At 42.6% G+C, this 15,832-nt stretch overlaps 1 protein-coding gene across 2 annotated transcripts in view; it reads right to left on the bottom strand.

Annotated features, from left to right (window-relative positions):
- LOC115368296 (uncharacterized) overlaps positions 1-15,832 on the bottom strand; it is a 75,882-nt gene that overhangs the window by 38,027 nt on the left and 22,023 nt on the right. Inside the window, exon 2 of one of the 2 annotated variants that reach the window (XM_030064357.1) lies at positions 4,487-4,524. In XM_030064357.1, coding sequence (XP_029920217.1) covers positions 4,487-4,524 — 38 coding nt within the window. The remainder of the gene's footprint in view (positions 1-4,486; positions 4,525-15,832) is intronic. The other variant, XM_030064358.1, reaches the window with a different exon arrangement.

Genomic DNA, 15,832 nt, shown 5'->3' with positions numbered 1-15,832 from the left:
CAATGAAAATGGCCAAAAAAAAAAAAAAAAAAATGAAAGGCATTGAATAGCAGCATGAAATATCAACCATCAGCAGCTTCATCACAAACACCGACTCCTGAGACAGACGCGTGGCTCCTGCCCTTTCCAAACGCTTCCGCCTACCCGTCTGGATTTCTGCATTAAGTGAAGGTGGATATCTGCTCATTTCCCCACATCCACATCCACTTTTTCAAACCTGCATCCAGCTGGCAGTCGTGTGAGTAAGTCCTGCTGGAAACCACTTCTCATTCTCAGATTAGCGTCAGATAACACTGTTGGTGTCTAAGGACGTCTTTTTTGGCCGGTTTTGCTCGTTTTACGTCCGTTCCGTCACGGTTTTATCGCATTGCTGATAAATGAGGCATGCACGGTCTTTGTTTCACATTTTCACGAGCAAATGGGAGGCAGACTCTCTGTGGAGCATTTAAAGATTGTGGAGGAGACAGGCTGGCTTGAACATAACAACATCCATAATCAGCCATCAAAATGCATTCTGGTCACAGCCTCCATAATATTTTCCCTGCAGTGGTTGGGGGGAAAGTAAAGTACCAACGGCAGTAAATGGGGCTTTGACTTGAAATCGAGCTAAATCTCAGTCAAATGATGTCATGTTTTTCAGGCTGACTGAGACCTCCGTGAACCCGAGGAGTCCTCCCGTCCTCGGGGAGCCGACAGGAGGGCTCGCCATCGATCCGGCTTTTAGTGGGACCGCAAACTGGCCGACGGTTCGCCTAATGTGCTTTTTACCGAACCTAATGCTGCAGGGATATTTTCCTCACTCAAACGCTCTGGGTTGGAGTGCAACATGTTGAGCTTGTGCATCTCTGACTCTACAGCGTGAGCCGTTTTCACCTCTGAAGCTTCTTTTTTTACTGTTTGTACGTCTGACTCAAATAATGTTTGGTGATTTCTGAGCCCCAAGATTTCAGCTTTGATTTCTTAATCCGCGCGGTTCAGTTTGCATCATTGACTCTGTATAGCCTGCACTTTAAAACCCAGATTTTCTCATTTTCTATTTGTACACCTGAGTCTTTTTACTTGACTCTTTGTGCATCTCTCACTCCGGAGCTGCAGTGTTCAGTCCTGTGAGTCTCGGTCCACGGTTTTCTGTTTGTATCTCTTAAGCCGCCGTGCAGAGATTTCATGTCGCCGCCGCCGCGTGACTTAATTCAGACTCATCCTGTTCTGTCAAATCCCTCTCCACCTTCTGCCCTTTTCCCTCTCAAGGTCCATAAATTACACAGAGGAGTCGCGGCTCATGGAGGAAAAACAACTCGAGGGCTGTCATGGGACCCGTGTTCAACAGGGCCAGCGCGTCTGCTCGAGTCCAAAACGAATTTTTTTATTCCCCCCGCCGACGCCACGGCCACCAAAGAAACACCACACATCTTAATGGTGAGCAGCACTTTAGTATCAATAACTCACTGCCACGGGAATTGTGAAACGTGTATAATATGTAAACTGGGTTCTCCACAGTTTGTCAGCAGGTGGGATCAGTCGGGAAATCTGCTGTTGTTGCTTTACGGCACAAAACAGGAAGAGGGCGCTGTTCTTCAAACGGAGATAAAGCTTTAAGTTTCTGGAAAAATCACTTCCAACATGTTAATCCTCTTCGGAGAGGGGGGGCGGAAACAGGAAAGAACGGGAATGATGGAAAACGTCGTCTTAACAGGAGTCAGACACACTGTAATCTGATTGGTTTACAGCCTTTATACCAATGTATTACAAATAATAATATACTGATATGTGAAAATGCAGCTTTAGAGATACTGCACGGTTATAAAAATGTTGGTGCACGTTGACCCTGCTCCACTTGTTTTGGGCAAAAAAAAAAAAAAAGAGAGAGAGAGATAATATTAAAGGAAAGAAAACACGGGCCGGTGATGGCAAAAATGATGGATGTCTCTCTCTCCTCCCTCTCTCTCCCCTGGGCTCCGGACTGAGAGGTGATACATGGCTCAGTAATAGTCTGAGCCCAGGGGAGAGGGGCTCTGTGGCCTTGGTAAGAGACTATCAACACACACACACACACACACACTCACACACACACACACACACACACACACTTCATGTGCAGCCAAGCACACACACACACAGGCATGGAACCTATAGGGTTTGACCAGTAGTTTTTTTTTTTTTTTTGGACTGATACTGATATATTTTTTGTGCTAAACTTGCCAGTGTCTGATTTTTGGGAGCAATACTACATTTTTCCTCTTCTCAAGATGGAAAGTCTCTGAAACAGCATTTAGATCATCGTAAGACATTAAAAATCTCTTTATTTGGTAACACTTTACAATAAGAGTACAATAATTAACGTTAGTTAATGCCGTAATAAACATTAAGTAACAGGTAATAAACATTAAGTAACAGTTAACTAACTGTTAACTAATGTGTCTAAGAATTATGTACTAATGCTGTTCATGCTAAGGTATTAATTTATATGTTATTTAAGGGTTATTGTAGATATTATTAACATTAGTAAATGCCATAATAATCATTAACTAACAGTTAACTAACCATTACAACATTAACTAACGCAAACTAACGTTAATTGTTGTACTCTTATTGTAAAGTGTTACCCTTTATTCAATTAATTCAATCTCTATTCAATCTCTCTTTATTTATTCTGCTGCCTTTACAGAATCATTTCACCCAAAATACACATAAAGAATTTTCTTTAGTGTAATCCATCCATCCAGACGGTTTCTGTGACATTTGGTGAAGTTTCCAGTCTGTCACAACTTTACAAGTAACTTGTCAACTGGAAGTGTATTTTATGTCTTTACCACGTATCGTGAGGTGGTACAAAGAGCCACAAACTTCACATTAGGAGGAGAGTGGGGTGGTCGACACGACTTTCACCCAGGCGACCCGAGTCCGTGGCGAGAGCAGCGTTTGTCTTCATATAGGCCTACCCCTTTTCCACCAAAACGGTTCCAGGGCCTAGTTCGGAGCCCGTGCCTGACTTAGCACCAGTTCTTTGTTTTTCCACCGCCAGACCCAAACGAGAACAGTGAACGCTATAAACGTATAGCTAAACGTAGTCGCCGTTCGTTCCAACCATGAATACGTCGGGTAGCCGACGATAAATGCGTTTTTCGCCTCTGGATTGCAGTGTAGGCTTGTAAAGACATGAGCAGTATTTGCATCGCTACGATGGCTCGTCCATTTGCCATCCATGTTTGTTATTGTGATTCCGAGCGAGCGTCTCGCGCACCCTCACCACGTCATCACGTTTTCCACTGACCTAATCATGTGGGTCTGACTTGGCTTCGCTTGGCTTCTGGTTCTTTGTTGGAACCAGTTAAGCACTGGCTCTAGCACCGGGTTCTTTTTGGTGGAAAAGGGGCAAAAGACTGAGACACTGTCCAGGTTTTGGTTTTGGTGCCTAAACTTAACCTTTCTCTGACTGAAGTGGTTTTTATGCTCATTTATACCAAAATTTAGCCCTTCTGGAAGTACTTTTAGCCGCTTCCGAATTTGATTGGTGTCCATATGCACAAAGCAAAAATGGACAATTCATGTCCACGGACACGAATGTGGAGATTAAATTTTGTTTGCACCAGCTCTCATGGGGCTGGATGGGTGCAGCTGAGTTTGGTGCTCAGAGCTCAACAGCAGTAATGACACAGATATCGGCTTAATCCACAACCCTCCGGGGTAAAAATGCACCAAAATGTCATGTTTGTCTTTTTGTTTGAGCCGCTGCTTTACTTTATTTTCCAAGAAGGCCAAACAGTCTCACATGAATAAAGATGATGCTGATGGCGGTCGCCGTGCTGGTGGCTGTTGCTGGTTTACTGCTGCATCACACTGTCACCATCGATTATTTAGATTTTTCCTTGCTTAGCATTTACCAAAACCGAAACGCTGCACTGTTTCCCCCCCGGTGTCTCTGCCTTATTTTTTATTGCTGTGATTCGCCTTGTTTTTATTGCCTTCTGTGTTTTATGAGCACTTCGGCTGCACAACCTAGTCGCCCTGCGGGGACAAATAAAGTTGAAACAAACCACGAAAAACAAACACAAAAAAGTCAAATTAAAGTTTCACTGCGGTTTTAACAGACTTGTTTATGTGTCTGAGTCCATCTTGTCCGAGGTGGGTGACACCGACTGGCCAATACACAATATTTCAAAGGTGTATATATATATGATGTTGGCAAAAACACTAGCACACATAAACTGTGGAAAGAAATAAAGTCTTTGCTCATTGTCAGTATTTTTTTTGTGTTTTTTTCCCTCCTCTCTCATATTGAGATGTGAGCGAGCTCCACCTCTTCCCCTCGAGACACGAAATGCCCCACCGCCAACTTTTTCTTTTTATTATTATTATTATTATTATCATTATTATTATCATTATCATTATTATCATTTTAAGCAGATTTCAGTAAAATTGGGAAATGAATGAAACTCAGGCGTGCAGAGGCGGTGGAAGTGTTCAGAAAAAGATAACAGCACCTTACCTGATCTCCATCTTTCCGTACCGGCACTGCATCCGCTGCTGGAGAGAGGGAGAGAGAGAGAGAGAGAGAGAGAGAGAGAGAGAGAGAGAGAGAGAGAGAGAGAGAAATGAGAAATTACTTCATTACTTGACACGAGCATGAAGCCGTGTGCAAAAATATCACTCAAGAAAATGCATGCGATAAATCCAGAGCACATGCACGGTTGCCCTCTGTTACCCTTTCAATAGGTGAGGGCGAGCGAGGGAGGAAAGAACAGGGAGAGAGAGAGAGAGAGAGAGAGGGAGAGAAATGCTAATAGAGAGAGAGAGAGAGGAGAAAACAGTATGTCAACCTGCTGCAGCCTTCAGCGCTCTCGCTAAGGGAAAATGACAACGCTGTCCAGCATTTTGTGCCCACACTCACACACACACACACACACACACACACACATTCGCAGACCTAAAATTAGATTAATTATCCACGCCAAGCGTTGGCACAGAGGGGTGCACAGTGTGAGTCAGTGAGGCCAGAGATGTTTTTGGAAATATTAGATGTGAGGGTGATGAAAGGGGAAGGCAGTTATTATTCAAAAACTCTCACACACACACACACACTCGTTCTCTCACACACACTCGTTCTCTCACACACACTCGTTCTCTCACACCGACAGCAAAACTGGAGGAAAACGGATGATTTCGATGATTATGAGCACAGATTATTTTGGGACAGTTTCCCTAAAACGTGCCGCAGGTCATTTAAAGTTATAGTGTTGATCTTTTATGAATGAATGAATGAATGAATGAATGAATGAATGAATAAGCCTGTCATCCGCCGATCAAACTCTGTGCATTTTGCTTTGAGGCCAAGATCACAAACCTGGCTCCCACTCTGCTGCACAGGCGACCTTGACTGACGCAGATTATACGCATTTCATGTCATCACACACAATTTTTACACTGAATGAAGCCACACAATGAAATGAAAATGAATTTGAGTTTGGTTTCTTGGAATATGGAAACAAAAAACTAATGAAAAAGGTGTTTTTTACAGCTAATCTGTCCTGAAAATGATGCCTGGATCAGCCAGGTGTGTGTTACAGGTATGAAGAGTCAGCAGAGGCAGGAGACGAGGGCTTTTGACTGGAAGGTTGCTGGTTTGAATCCCAAATCGGTCAGTCAAGTCAGTTGGTCTCATGCTCAAATCTGTTTTTTCTTCAAACCAGGTATGAAATCAGTGGGATTAGATAATCCCACTTGTTTCCAACACTAATCCGCTAATATTTTCCAGAATTTTCTTGAATAAAGTGACATTTTCCTGATTAGAGTGCAGCTGATCTGCCTTGTTTCAACATTTATATCCTGAAACAAATGAAACTGCATTGGAAAAAAGTGAAAAAAAAAGATTATCTCATCACACAGGCAGATTTTTTAAATTGTTTTTACCTTGTTTGAGATTTTTTTGCTGTGAGTCCAGTGTGAATATGACGATATGTAAAGCTTCACAAGCACATTCGTCTTTGCTTGGATGAATAAAGGTTTAACAAACACCAACTATGTGAGTAAATAACTTGTTTACTACAAACACACGTGGATAATAAAGATTAATTTTTTTCTTTGTTGCTGGAAACCTCACATTTTCACTGAATTCAAACGTCGGCACACGAGCAGAGTGAAAAAGAAAAGAAAAGAAAAGAAAGCGCCGTCCAGTATTTGGTGCTAACGCTCACAGCCAGCGCTAAAATTAGATTAATTATCCGTGCCAAGCGCTGGCACACGGGGGCACAACCAGAGTGAGTCAGTGAGGCCTGAGATGTTGAAGGATATTAGGTTTAAGTGGTGATGAAAGGAGGAGGCCTCCCGCTTGTTAACACAAATTACGGCGTGCACCTCTTAATGTCTTGCAGTAAAAAAATTGAGATAAAAACGCCGCTTTACCTTCCCACAGCTCCCATTTTTAGACGAAAAAAAACGTCGCAACTTCACAATTATATTCACAGACCTCAGAGCGCATCAACCCCCGAGATACTTTCAAGATAAAAAATCCCGTCTGGGGCATTTTCCACCCACCTGTCTCCCATCCCTCTCCTTTAACAGAGGACGGAATGAGGATTTAATGGCACAAATCAATAAGAGAGAGCGAAGCTTTCTCCCACACTCGCCTGGTTAGTCTCTTTCAGGTTAAGAGCAGATATTTCTACTGTAATTTATTCTCCACAAAGTCCAACGTCCGTGCTCCCACTCGAGGCGCTCAAGGCAGCGCTGCCCGTCAACAACGACTAAAAATACCGCAGCCTTCATATTCCTATGGAGACTTCAGCTTTCCTTCCCAATCAATATCAATAAAGGCCTCGGAGGCGGGGAGGCGGTTCTCCTCGGCGTCGGCGGGAGGGGTGGGGGGGTTGTTGGGGGGGCAGTGTGTGTGTGTGTGGGTGTGGGGGGGGGGTTGTCGTTGTCCCTGTTGAGCGGCAGCCGATCCGGGGGACGGCGTGCCTCATCTGAAGGGACGGGAGTGACAGCTCCGCACCCGAGTCGCTCCCAGCGATCAATATGCACCAGATGACAACTTGGAGAGTTTCATTTCAAAATGCAATATAGCCATTTAAGGGGGGGTGAAAAAAAAAGATTGATATTCATTGCTCTGTATCTAAAAACAGATAATTATTTCTTCTGGAACGCTAGACTCTGAAGTAGAAAATTTGACTTCAACCAAACTCTTAAGCACGTTCATGCTGCTTCACAAACAGCGACAGGCGATGATGTGGGATACAGATCAGGGCCCGTGTTGGTGTTTTGGTGGTGTGTTTTTCTTATTCCATTTACAGATAAGTGGCCAAATGAAAACAGCATGAGGGCACATCCAGACAGCTCCAGCAGCTCAAGTGGAGTTTGACATCAGAAAATGACCAGTGATCGAAAACATCAGCGGTAAACGTCTGGTTTTGGTGCAAGGCGCCACAAAGTGTCTCTTCTCCAGTTTCCAGGCGTCTCAGTCGTCATTCTCACGTTGTGGAAGCAGCAAAGTGTCGTGTGTCCCTCTGAGCTCCACGGGCAGCTCAGCTCTGAGGTCAGTGCTGCAGGTTTCTCTGCTATCTAACATTTATTTTATTCTGTAATCAGTGCAACCTCCTCGCACAGCCGCAGGTCGTCAGGTGCTGGAAGGCAGCAGGAACTTGCAACAAACTAAGACAAACAGATCCTCCGCACACTGACACAGACTTTACTTCAACACTTTATTTAGAGGGAACAAGGCGTTTCGCCTTCAGCATCTTCAGGTTCACCTCAAGTCTGACCTGATCATTTCCAGGTGTGTTTTTTAAAAGCTTGTTGGTCACCTGACCAATCTCACTCTTAAAGCCCGACTCAGGCAGAGAACACATCACAGTGTCCCGTGGAAAACACAAGATATAATACAATATTCTGGAGCACCAAGCAAGAACACTGCAAAAAGTCAAATCTTACCAAGATTATTTGTCTTATTTCTAGTCAAAATGTCTCATTACACTTAAAATAAGACATGATCACCTAAGAAATAACTTGTCTTTAGAGAATTTTCACCTGTTTCAAGTTAAAATTTACTTCAAACAAGAAACATATTCTGCCAATGGAACAAGCAAATTTTTACCTGTGACACAAGTGAACAAGTAAAAATTTGCTTGTTCCATTGGCAAAATTTGTTTCTAATGAGATATTTTGACTAGAAATAAGACATTTTGACTTGAAATAAGACAAATACTCTTGGTAAGATTTTGACTTTTTGCAGTGAAGCAGACAAATACCGACCATATTATAAAGTTTCACAACATAGAAAAATATTTACATATAGACCATCAATGATATGTTCGGCGAGGAAATAGAATAGAAATATTAGAGAGTACTAGAAAGCACTATATCAGCTAGAGACCCCATATTTATTTTATTCTATTTAATCTTATTTTATGTTTCTATTCTATTAGCGCTGCTGTAACATAAGAATCCCAGTTTGCGCTCAATAAAAGTACATCTATCTATCTATCTATCTATCTATCTATCTATCTATCTGAAGCTCATTATCAGACAGTGATGGTGGCCTCCATAGGGGGCGCCGGCGAGCGTCCGCTCTGCTTGTCCCACACACAGGGACGCTGCTTCACCTCAGGGAGCTCAGATGGAGTCCTGATCTGCTCGGGAGCTTTCACTCCGTCTCCTTCCTTCTTACCTGGAGAATCCTCCATTAGAACAGCAGCCCACCAAGGTGTGACACACCTGGCTGTTAAAGGGGACGGGAGACGGCCTCTGATTGGTTCACTGCATGTTACACCCAAAACACAGCCAGGATTCATGAAGAGACTCAGGACAAGCCTTTAGAGCCAGGAGCCAGATTCTCCAAAGGTTCTTAAGATTAAATTTCTTCTTAAGTTCCACTTTTTTTTCTTAAGTTTGGGTTTAAGAAGAATCTTAAGATATTTTTCGAATTCACAAACAAAATATCTTAAGAATCCAAACAAAAGATCTTAAGAATGTTCTCAACTTTATTCTTAAGATTTTCTTAAGAATAAATGGGATTCTTGAAATAAATTATCTCACTATTTTTCTTAAATAGTATCGTAACTTTAAGACAGGTAAAGGTCGTCTTAAGTAACCACATGCTGTGTGAAGGTAAGCTATTTTTCAAACATCTTTGATTAATTTAGAGCCAAATTTGATTATATAACATAGATTAATGTAGTAATACCTTAATATTTTTACATTGTATATGTTATGTTATATGTTATATGTTATAATGATAATCGTTATCTAAACTGTAATTCAGCCTAATATCTAAGCCAGTATTTAGACACATATAGGCACATGTATTGTTTCTGAGTCTATATGAGGACATTTTGTTTGGCCACCAGTCACCATTCATGTGTCAATTATATTTAGATTCTATTAACTAATAGGTTAGTAATATCGTCTCTGTCCAATACAAAGTATGTATCTCAATTTTTGAGAAAACACTTTTATAACATCAAATCAAAGTTGAGACTATAATGGATATTGTTTTGTATTTTAGATGGAGCTGCTGTGGGTTGCAGCTCGAGGCTGTTTGTTTACATAAAGGTAGACAGTTGAGAAGTTCGTAAGTGGAAAAAATTAAGAAGTTTTTAAGATAATGTGCAGTTCTTAAGGAAATAATGGGGAATAGCACTTGAGAACATTCTTATGAACTTCTCATTTTTCCTCTTAAGAAATGTCTTAAGATTATTAGTAAGAACTTTTTGGAGAATCTGGGGCCAGGAGCCTGGAGGAAGCAGCCGTTTCCCCGTCATTAAAATAGCAAAAGTGGACTTGGACACGCCCCCAGAATGCACCTGCACCGCGCTCTTCATTAAAATAGAGCCTCAGGTGTCAATAGACCAGAATGCATTGCTGCAACACGACAGGTTGAGTTTTAAGAGATCTCAGTGACTGGGAACTCTCTGGCAGTGACTCAGCTGCTGCTAACACTCTCTCCACCCACATGGAACCCGCCGCTGAGGCTGACGCACATTCTCTGGGGCTCTGTTGAAAGGCATTCTGGGAAATGTAGGAAATCAGTAACTGAAGTGGAGGCAGACGAGGCGAGTTGAGGGAAAGTGGGAATAACAAAAAAACAAATTACACTTTATCAAAATTAATTCCTGGAATTCACTGAAGATCACAGACTGAGCCACAACTCAGTTTAGCAGGTGAATCCCAAACACACACACACACATACACACACACACACACACACACACACACACACACACTCAAAAGCCACGCACAAGCCTGCCCTTGGTTTGGCTGAAGGGCAGCATTTCTAACAGAGAACAACTGACCTGTTCAGGTTTGTTACACAGGCACACACACACACACGCATGCACATACACACGCACACACACACACACACACAGACAGTCTTTCACTCTCTCCAGTGTTAATGAAAGGCGTGCAGACGTCTTAGTCATGGCTCTCCTCGCTGTAAGTACATTTGAGATGCGACTCAGGGGATCCTGCAGGCCATTTACTCCACACACACACACACACACACACACACACACACACACACACACAACCACACACATATCAACACACAAACCTATACAGAGGCATGTCCGAACACACACACACACATACAAGCAGCCAGGCAGGCACGCACACAAATGTACACACACACACACACACACACACACACACACACACACACACACACACACACACACACACCTGAGACCTGTGGAGTTGATGGAGCTCCCTGCCAGGACCACAGGGGAGAGAGAGAGAGAGATGAAGAGAGAGAGAGAGAGAGCGAGAGAGATGAAGAGAGAGAGGAAAAGAGAGAGAGAGATGAAGAAAGAGAGGAAAAGAGAGAGAGAGAGAGAGGAGAGGTGGCGGCTCTCAGAAGAGCCGGAGAGGAGAGAAAATATGGAGGAGGGAGAGGAGGAACAAAATGAAGAGATTGATCAAAACTCCCAACCTCAGGGAAGAGGAGCAGCCCAGGAAACAGTGAGAGAGGGAGAGGGGGAAAAATGAAAGAGTGGACAGATGAAAACGAGGAGGAGAAGGAGCAGCAGCAGGAGCAGAAGGAGGAGGAGGAGGAGGAGAAGAGGAGGAAAGGAGATGCAGTGTGAAGTCAAACCTCTGGCCTCCAGCTGTTTACAGCGAGGCATGAACCTTATGTGAAGTGTGGAGGTGAAGAACGTAAAGAACCACTCAGACTGAGGCTCTTACACCCCACACACACACACACACACACACACACACACACACACAGACACCCCACTGCCATCAGCCAATCAGAGGGAGGGATCAGCAACATCCACACACACCATCTTCATCATCAGATAAGCACCGCACATTATAACGACACACGGGACACTACTTCCTTTTTTCTGATATTCTGAAAGCACAAACCTGCAAAGGCTAAAATGAAGAGCTCAAACCAAACAACACAATGAAGAAAAAGAAAAAATAAACTCCTCAAACAGATAAATCAGGATGCAAAAAGGCAACGTGCACGCGAAATCTCACACATACCACCAATACTGAGAGAACAAAGACGTCACAAGGCCTGAATATTGACTTTTTAACATCCGTCTACAAATACACACAAACATGGATCATGTGTATTTTTCCATTTGGAGACATGCATGACTTGTTTGGGGGGAAAAAAGCCTCCTACTGTGATAAAATGATTAAAAAATAAGGTGCATAATGTGTTTAAAATAAAGTTTTGAGTCTAATAGAAATAGAAATATAATAGAAATGTGTTTAACAGTAAAATCCTATATCTGGTCTTTGTTGTTGTTGTTTTGTTTTTGTGTGTGTTTGTGTTGACAAATTAACTCGACATATGGCCGTTTGGAATGACATCCTTCATATAAACACGTACATGCTTACATATATAATAACTGACTTGCACATGCATGCATACATGTCCGTACTAATTTTCCAGTGATAGGCACAGGAACGGTGTCCACATGCTGTAAACTGGGCTTATTTTTATATCCATGAGATACAAAAACAAACAAAAAGTACAGTTGTTTTCTCAGATAGCATGAATCAGCTTGATGGTTCACCGGCCTCTCAGGGTTAAGAGTCTCATGACTGACTCGCCTGCATTTGTCTCCTGATGCCCTGATGCACCGTGGGAAAAAACACTAAACACAGCACAAAGCCAAGAATACAGCGTATAAAACCATTTTAAATAGCATTTACTGTGGAACAAGCATGTCCAAAAACACCCATATTGTACCACAAGGCCCTATAAGTTCATTAGCAAGTGGAGTAAATAATGAAGAAGCACTCTGCAAGATCCATGTTGATTTGATTTTGTCTCCATCTTGGTTGCTAAGCGCTGCTTCGCTGTGGTGGTTCTGCACTGCACTTCCTCTCGCCTGTCACTTTCACAGTGCTGCTGATGGAAAACTGTCCCAGGACTCCTTCACGATTTCAAACCTCAGTGTAAATACAAAAAAATACAGCTCTGTGTTTTGGTGGACGTGCACTGGATACTCAGTAAATCTCAGTCAGTCATGAATGAAAAGTGGCTCTGCTTTACCTCCATGATTAGAAATGCAAATGTGCTTTTACAGCCTCAAAATGCATGGAAAACTCTTTTAGACTGAGTCGACACAACCTGGACTGGGATGGTGTGCAGTGATGTAGAAACAAAAAAAATCGTACGCAATTATTTTGATAGATGACTCATGATTTTAAGATAAGATAAGATATTCCTTTATTAGTCCCACAGTGGGGAAATTTCACGCATCACAGCAGCAAAGTGCATATTATAAATTTGGCATCATCATTTTTGTTTTTACTGAAAAAATTATTACACTAAATGCGCTAGTAGACCTGCGCCAAGGAGGCAGATCAGTATTTACCCTCACACCTTCAATAGTGACATACATCTCATTAAAATCATCATCAAAATCAGGTATTAAAATCAAAATCAGGACCTACACGGGCTGTTTTACGTCTGCAGCAACCAGACGGACCTGAGACGGATGGTGCAAAACAAAGATAATTAAACGCATTTGAAGCTTGAAGGACTTTGAGATTACAAAAGAGTGGCCTGTATGTCATCATTTCATTCAATACTACTGAAATAATATTGTTATAGTTGAGTTTTATGGTGCTTCATTACAACGAGATGAATGACGCGAATCCGCAACACGGTCCCAGTCACGTTTCTGTTTGTCCTTGTTGTATCTTTTGACCTAATGGTGTGAAAATTTTATCAGCTCTTCCTTGGCTCGGGACCAAACGCTCTGCAAAGTTTCATGTAAATCCCTCCAGGCCTTTTTGAGATTTCTCGCTCAAAGTAGCCGGGTTTCCATCCACCTATTTCTATTCGCATTTTCAGAAATTGCGAAAAAAAAAAAAAAAAAACTTGGATGGAAACGCCAGGAATTCGAAAAACAGCCAAAAATTTGCAAAAAAGTTTTTACGCTTGGAGGCGGTGGATTTCTCAGCGTATCGATGAAAGAAAATGCGACTTTTTGCTGTGGAAACAGGTTTTGCGAATAAACGATGACTGGACCGGATACCACGTCACACTTCTACGCTACAGTCTTATTATTAGTTATTATCATTATTATTATCTTATTCCTTATTTAGGATGGTTCGGTACGAGGTTAGCGCTGCCAAAATAGTAAGCAGACTTCTCCCAAGAGCCGACAAGTTCAGCAGGAATCTGTCCCTGATCAGCTGTTGAGTGTCAGCTGTGTTTGTTGTTGTTCAGTCGACACACAGACGCTATCTTATGACGTCATCTCACGGCGCACTCTCCTCTCAATAATCGCAAAACAAAACTAATGGAAACGCATAAATTCGCATTTTCTTTAGCGCATTTTGACAAAATTCGCTCAAAAATTTCGATAGATTTGGATGGAACCCCACCTAGTGAAGACAGACAGGGGCTGTTACGCTACAGATCCTCATCAGATGTAATGAGGGTGATGTGGTGTTTGCTGCAGTCAGTGCCAAACAAACATGTTTTCATGCATCTGGAGAGCACATCAATGCATCTCTGTAGCACCACAATACTTCATTTACAAAGCTATTCTGTCACATTTTACTCATATCGAAAAATCACAGCTCCTGTAATCTGGATACTGCACTTACGCCATATTTCACAAGTATTTTTTTTTTTCATATTTCATCTAATTGTTCAGCCCTAAATGTGCGAGGTGTTGTATGTTTCTGCACCAAGACAAAATTGTGTACCTTTACTCTACTTGGCAATTAAAGTGATTATTGCTGTGATTTTTCCTGTAAATTAACGAGCACTGAGTAGTGTTGCAGCAGTAATGCCTGTTTCCCAGACTGTGAGATATTCAGCTCCACGCCTGGCACACACGTCTAGACAGTCGGTTCAGGTTCAGGTACAGTATGTGTGAAGCTGCTGACCTTTAAGAAAAGGTTATTTTTGTGTTTGTGCACAAAGCGTCTGCACCGCCGCCGTGCAAAACCCCAATCAGACACAAAAGGTGCAAGTCTGCTCGTTGTTTTTTAATACCAGATATTATTTAAACCCGTGGATTCCAGCTGGAGATCAACATGAATCAAACAAACCAGCAAAATAAACCAAAAAATCTGTTAAAAGGCAACATTTTGACTGAACTGCACAAGGATCCCATGTTGTTTACTGTCATATTTCGTTCTTTTCTTGCATAACTTCATCTCAACACAAATAACAAATCTGTAAAGACATGCATATTAGTTTAGATAGGTGAGTAAACTTGAAATGAGCATACGCAGGTTAATTCTTCATTCTAGCCTTTATGTAATGACGTGTGGCATCCGATAACTGCTGACCTTAAAAAAACTTTTGACATGTTATGGAAAATCTCGCGGCGGTTCTCCTGTCGTTGGGAGATTACAAGGCCGTCGGCTCAGACGTCGGCGCTGCTCGGTTTAATCTGTTTGGCAACAAAGCAGAAAGTCGGAGGGAAATGGATCCGGGACTTCAAAGTATGAGAGAGAGAGAGAGAGAGAGGGAGAAGCGCTGCCTGCCAAACTGCCTCCTGGAGCTGTACGCTTCATTTAGCCACGGCTCTGGGCGGAGGGAGGGACATTTTACCTCTGCCCGAGTGTGCTCGAGTGTTTCGGCAAAACTGTGATTTCCTTTTTCCTGTCACGACGCATATTTGACTTTCTTTAAGATCGCCTTGAAAGAGTGAGAGAGAGAGAAAGAGAGAGAGAGGGGCAACTCATAGGGCCAATCCCATTTCTTATTTTCACCCCTACCCCTACCCCTCTTTTTCGAGTGCCACTTGCAACAAAGTCACAAGGGGGAGGGGTTGAAATACTCCCCTATGAAACGGGACAACCCTTCATCCCCGGACACGTCATCATTAGTCATCAGCGACGTTGTAAACAGACTAGACGATTTTTTTTTTTTTTTTTTGCCGGGAAATCTCAATCTCAAAATGACGTCTTCAGCGGTGGTAATCTCTCTTGCGTTGGCTGTTGGCATCTTTTTGCGGTTGTCAATAGCGAATAGCCTGGGAGCGCCGGCGAATCAGCTTGAGGTATGAATGATAGACCGTAAACATGATAGACCCCCCCCCCGCTCCGCCTCAACAAGAATTGGGACATCCCTATCCCTATGCCTGAACACGCAAAACGGAGGGGTAGGGGCAAGTGGTAGGGTTAAGGGGTGAATTGGGATTGGCCCATTAATGTGTAAAATCTCACCTCGCAATTTTTCAGGAAATGTGGAGGAAACTGTTCACAAATGATCATGTGACCATACAACGATGTTTACCTGCTGATCATGTGAGAAGTTTAGCGAACAGGTCGGATCAGGCAGATAAAACTTTGGTTAAGGGCTGCATTTGCTTATGTGGAGAATAATTCAGATTTTGAACTCATGATATGT

This window comes from Myripristis murdjan, chromosome 11, assembly GCF_902150065.1.
Source record: "Myripristis murdjan chromosome 11, fMyrMur1.1, whole genome shotgun sequence".
NCBI classification, from domain to species: Eukaryota; Metazoa; Chordata; class Actinopteri; order Holocentriformes; family Holocentridae; genus Myripristis; species Myripristis murdjan.
Note: the sequence above shows the minus strand (reverse complement) of the source record. Positions and strands in the feature narration are given on the sequence as shown.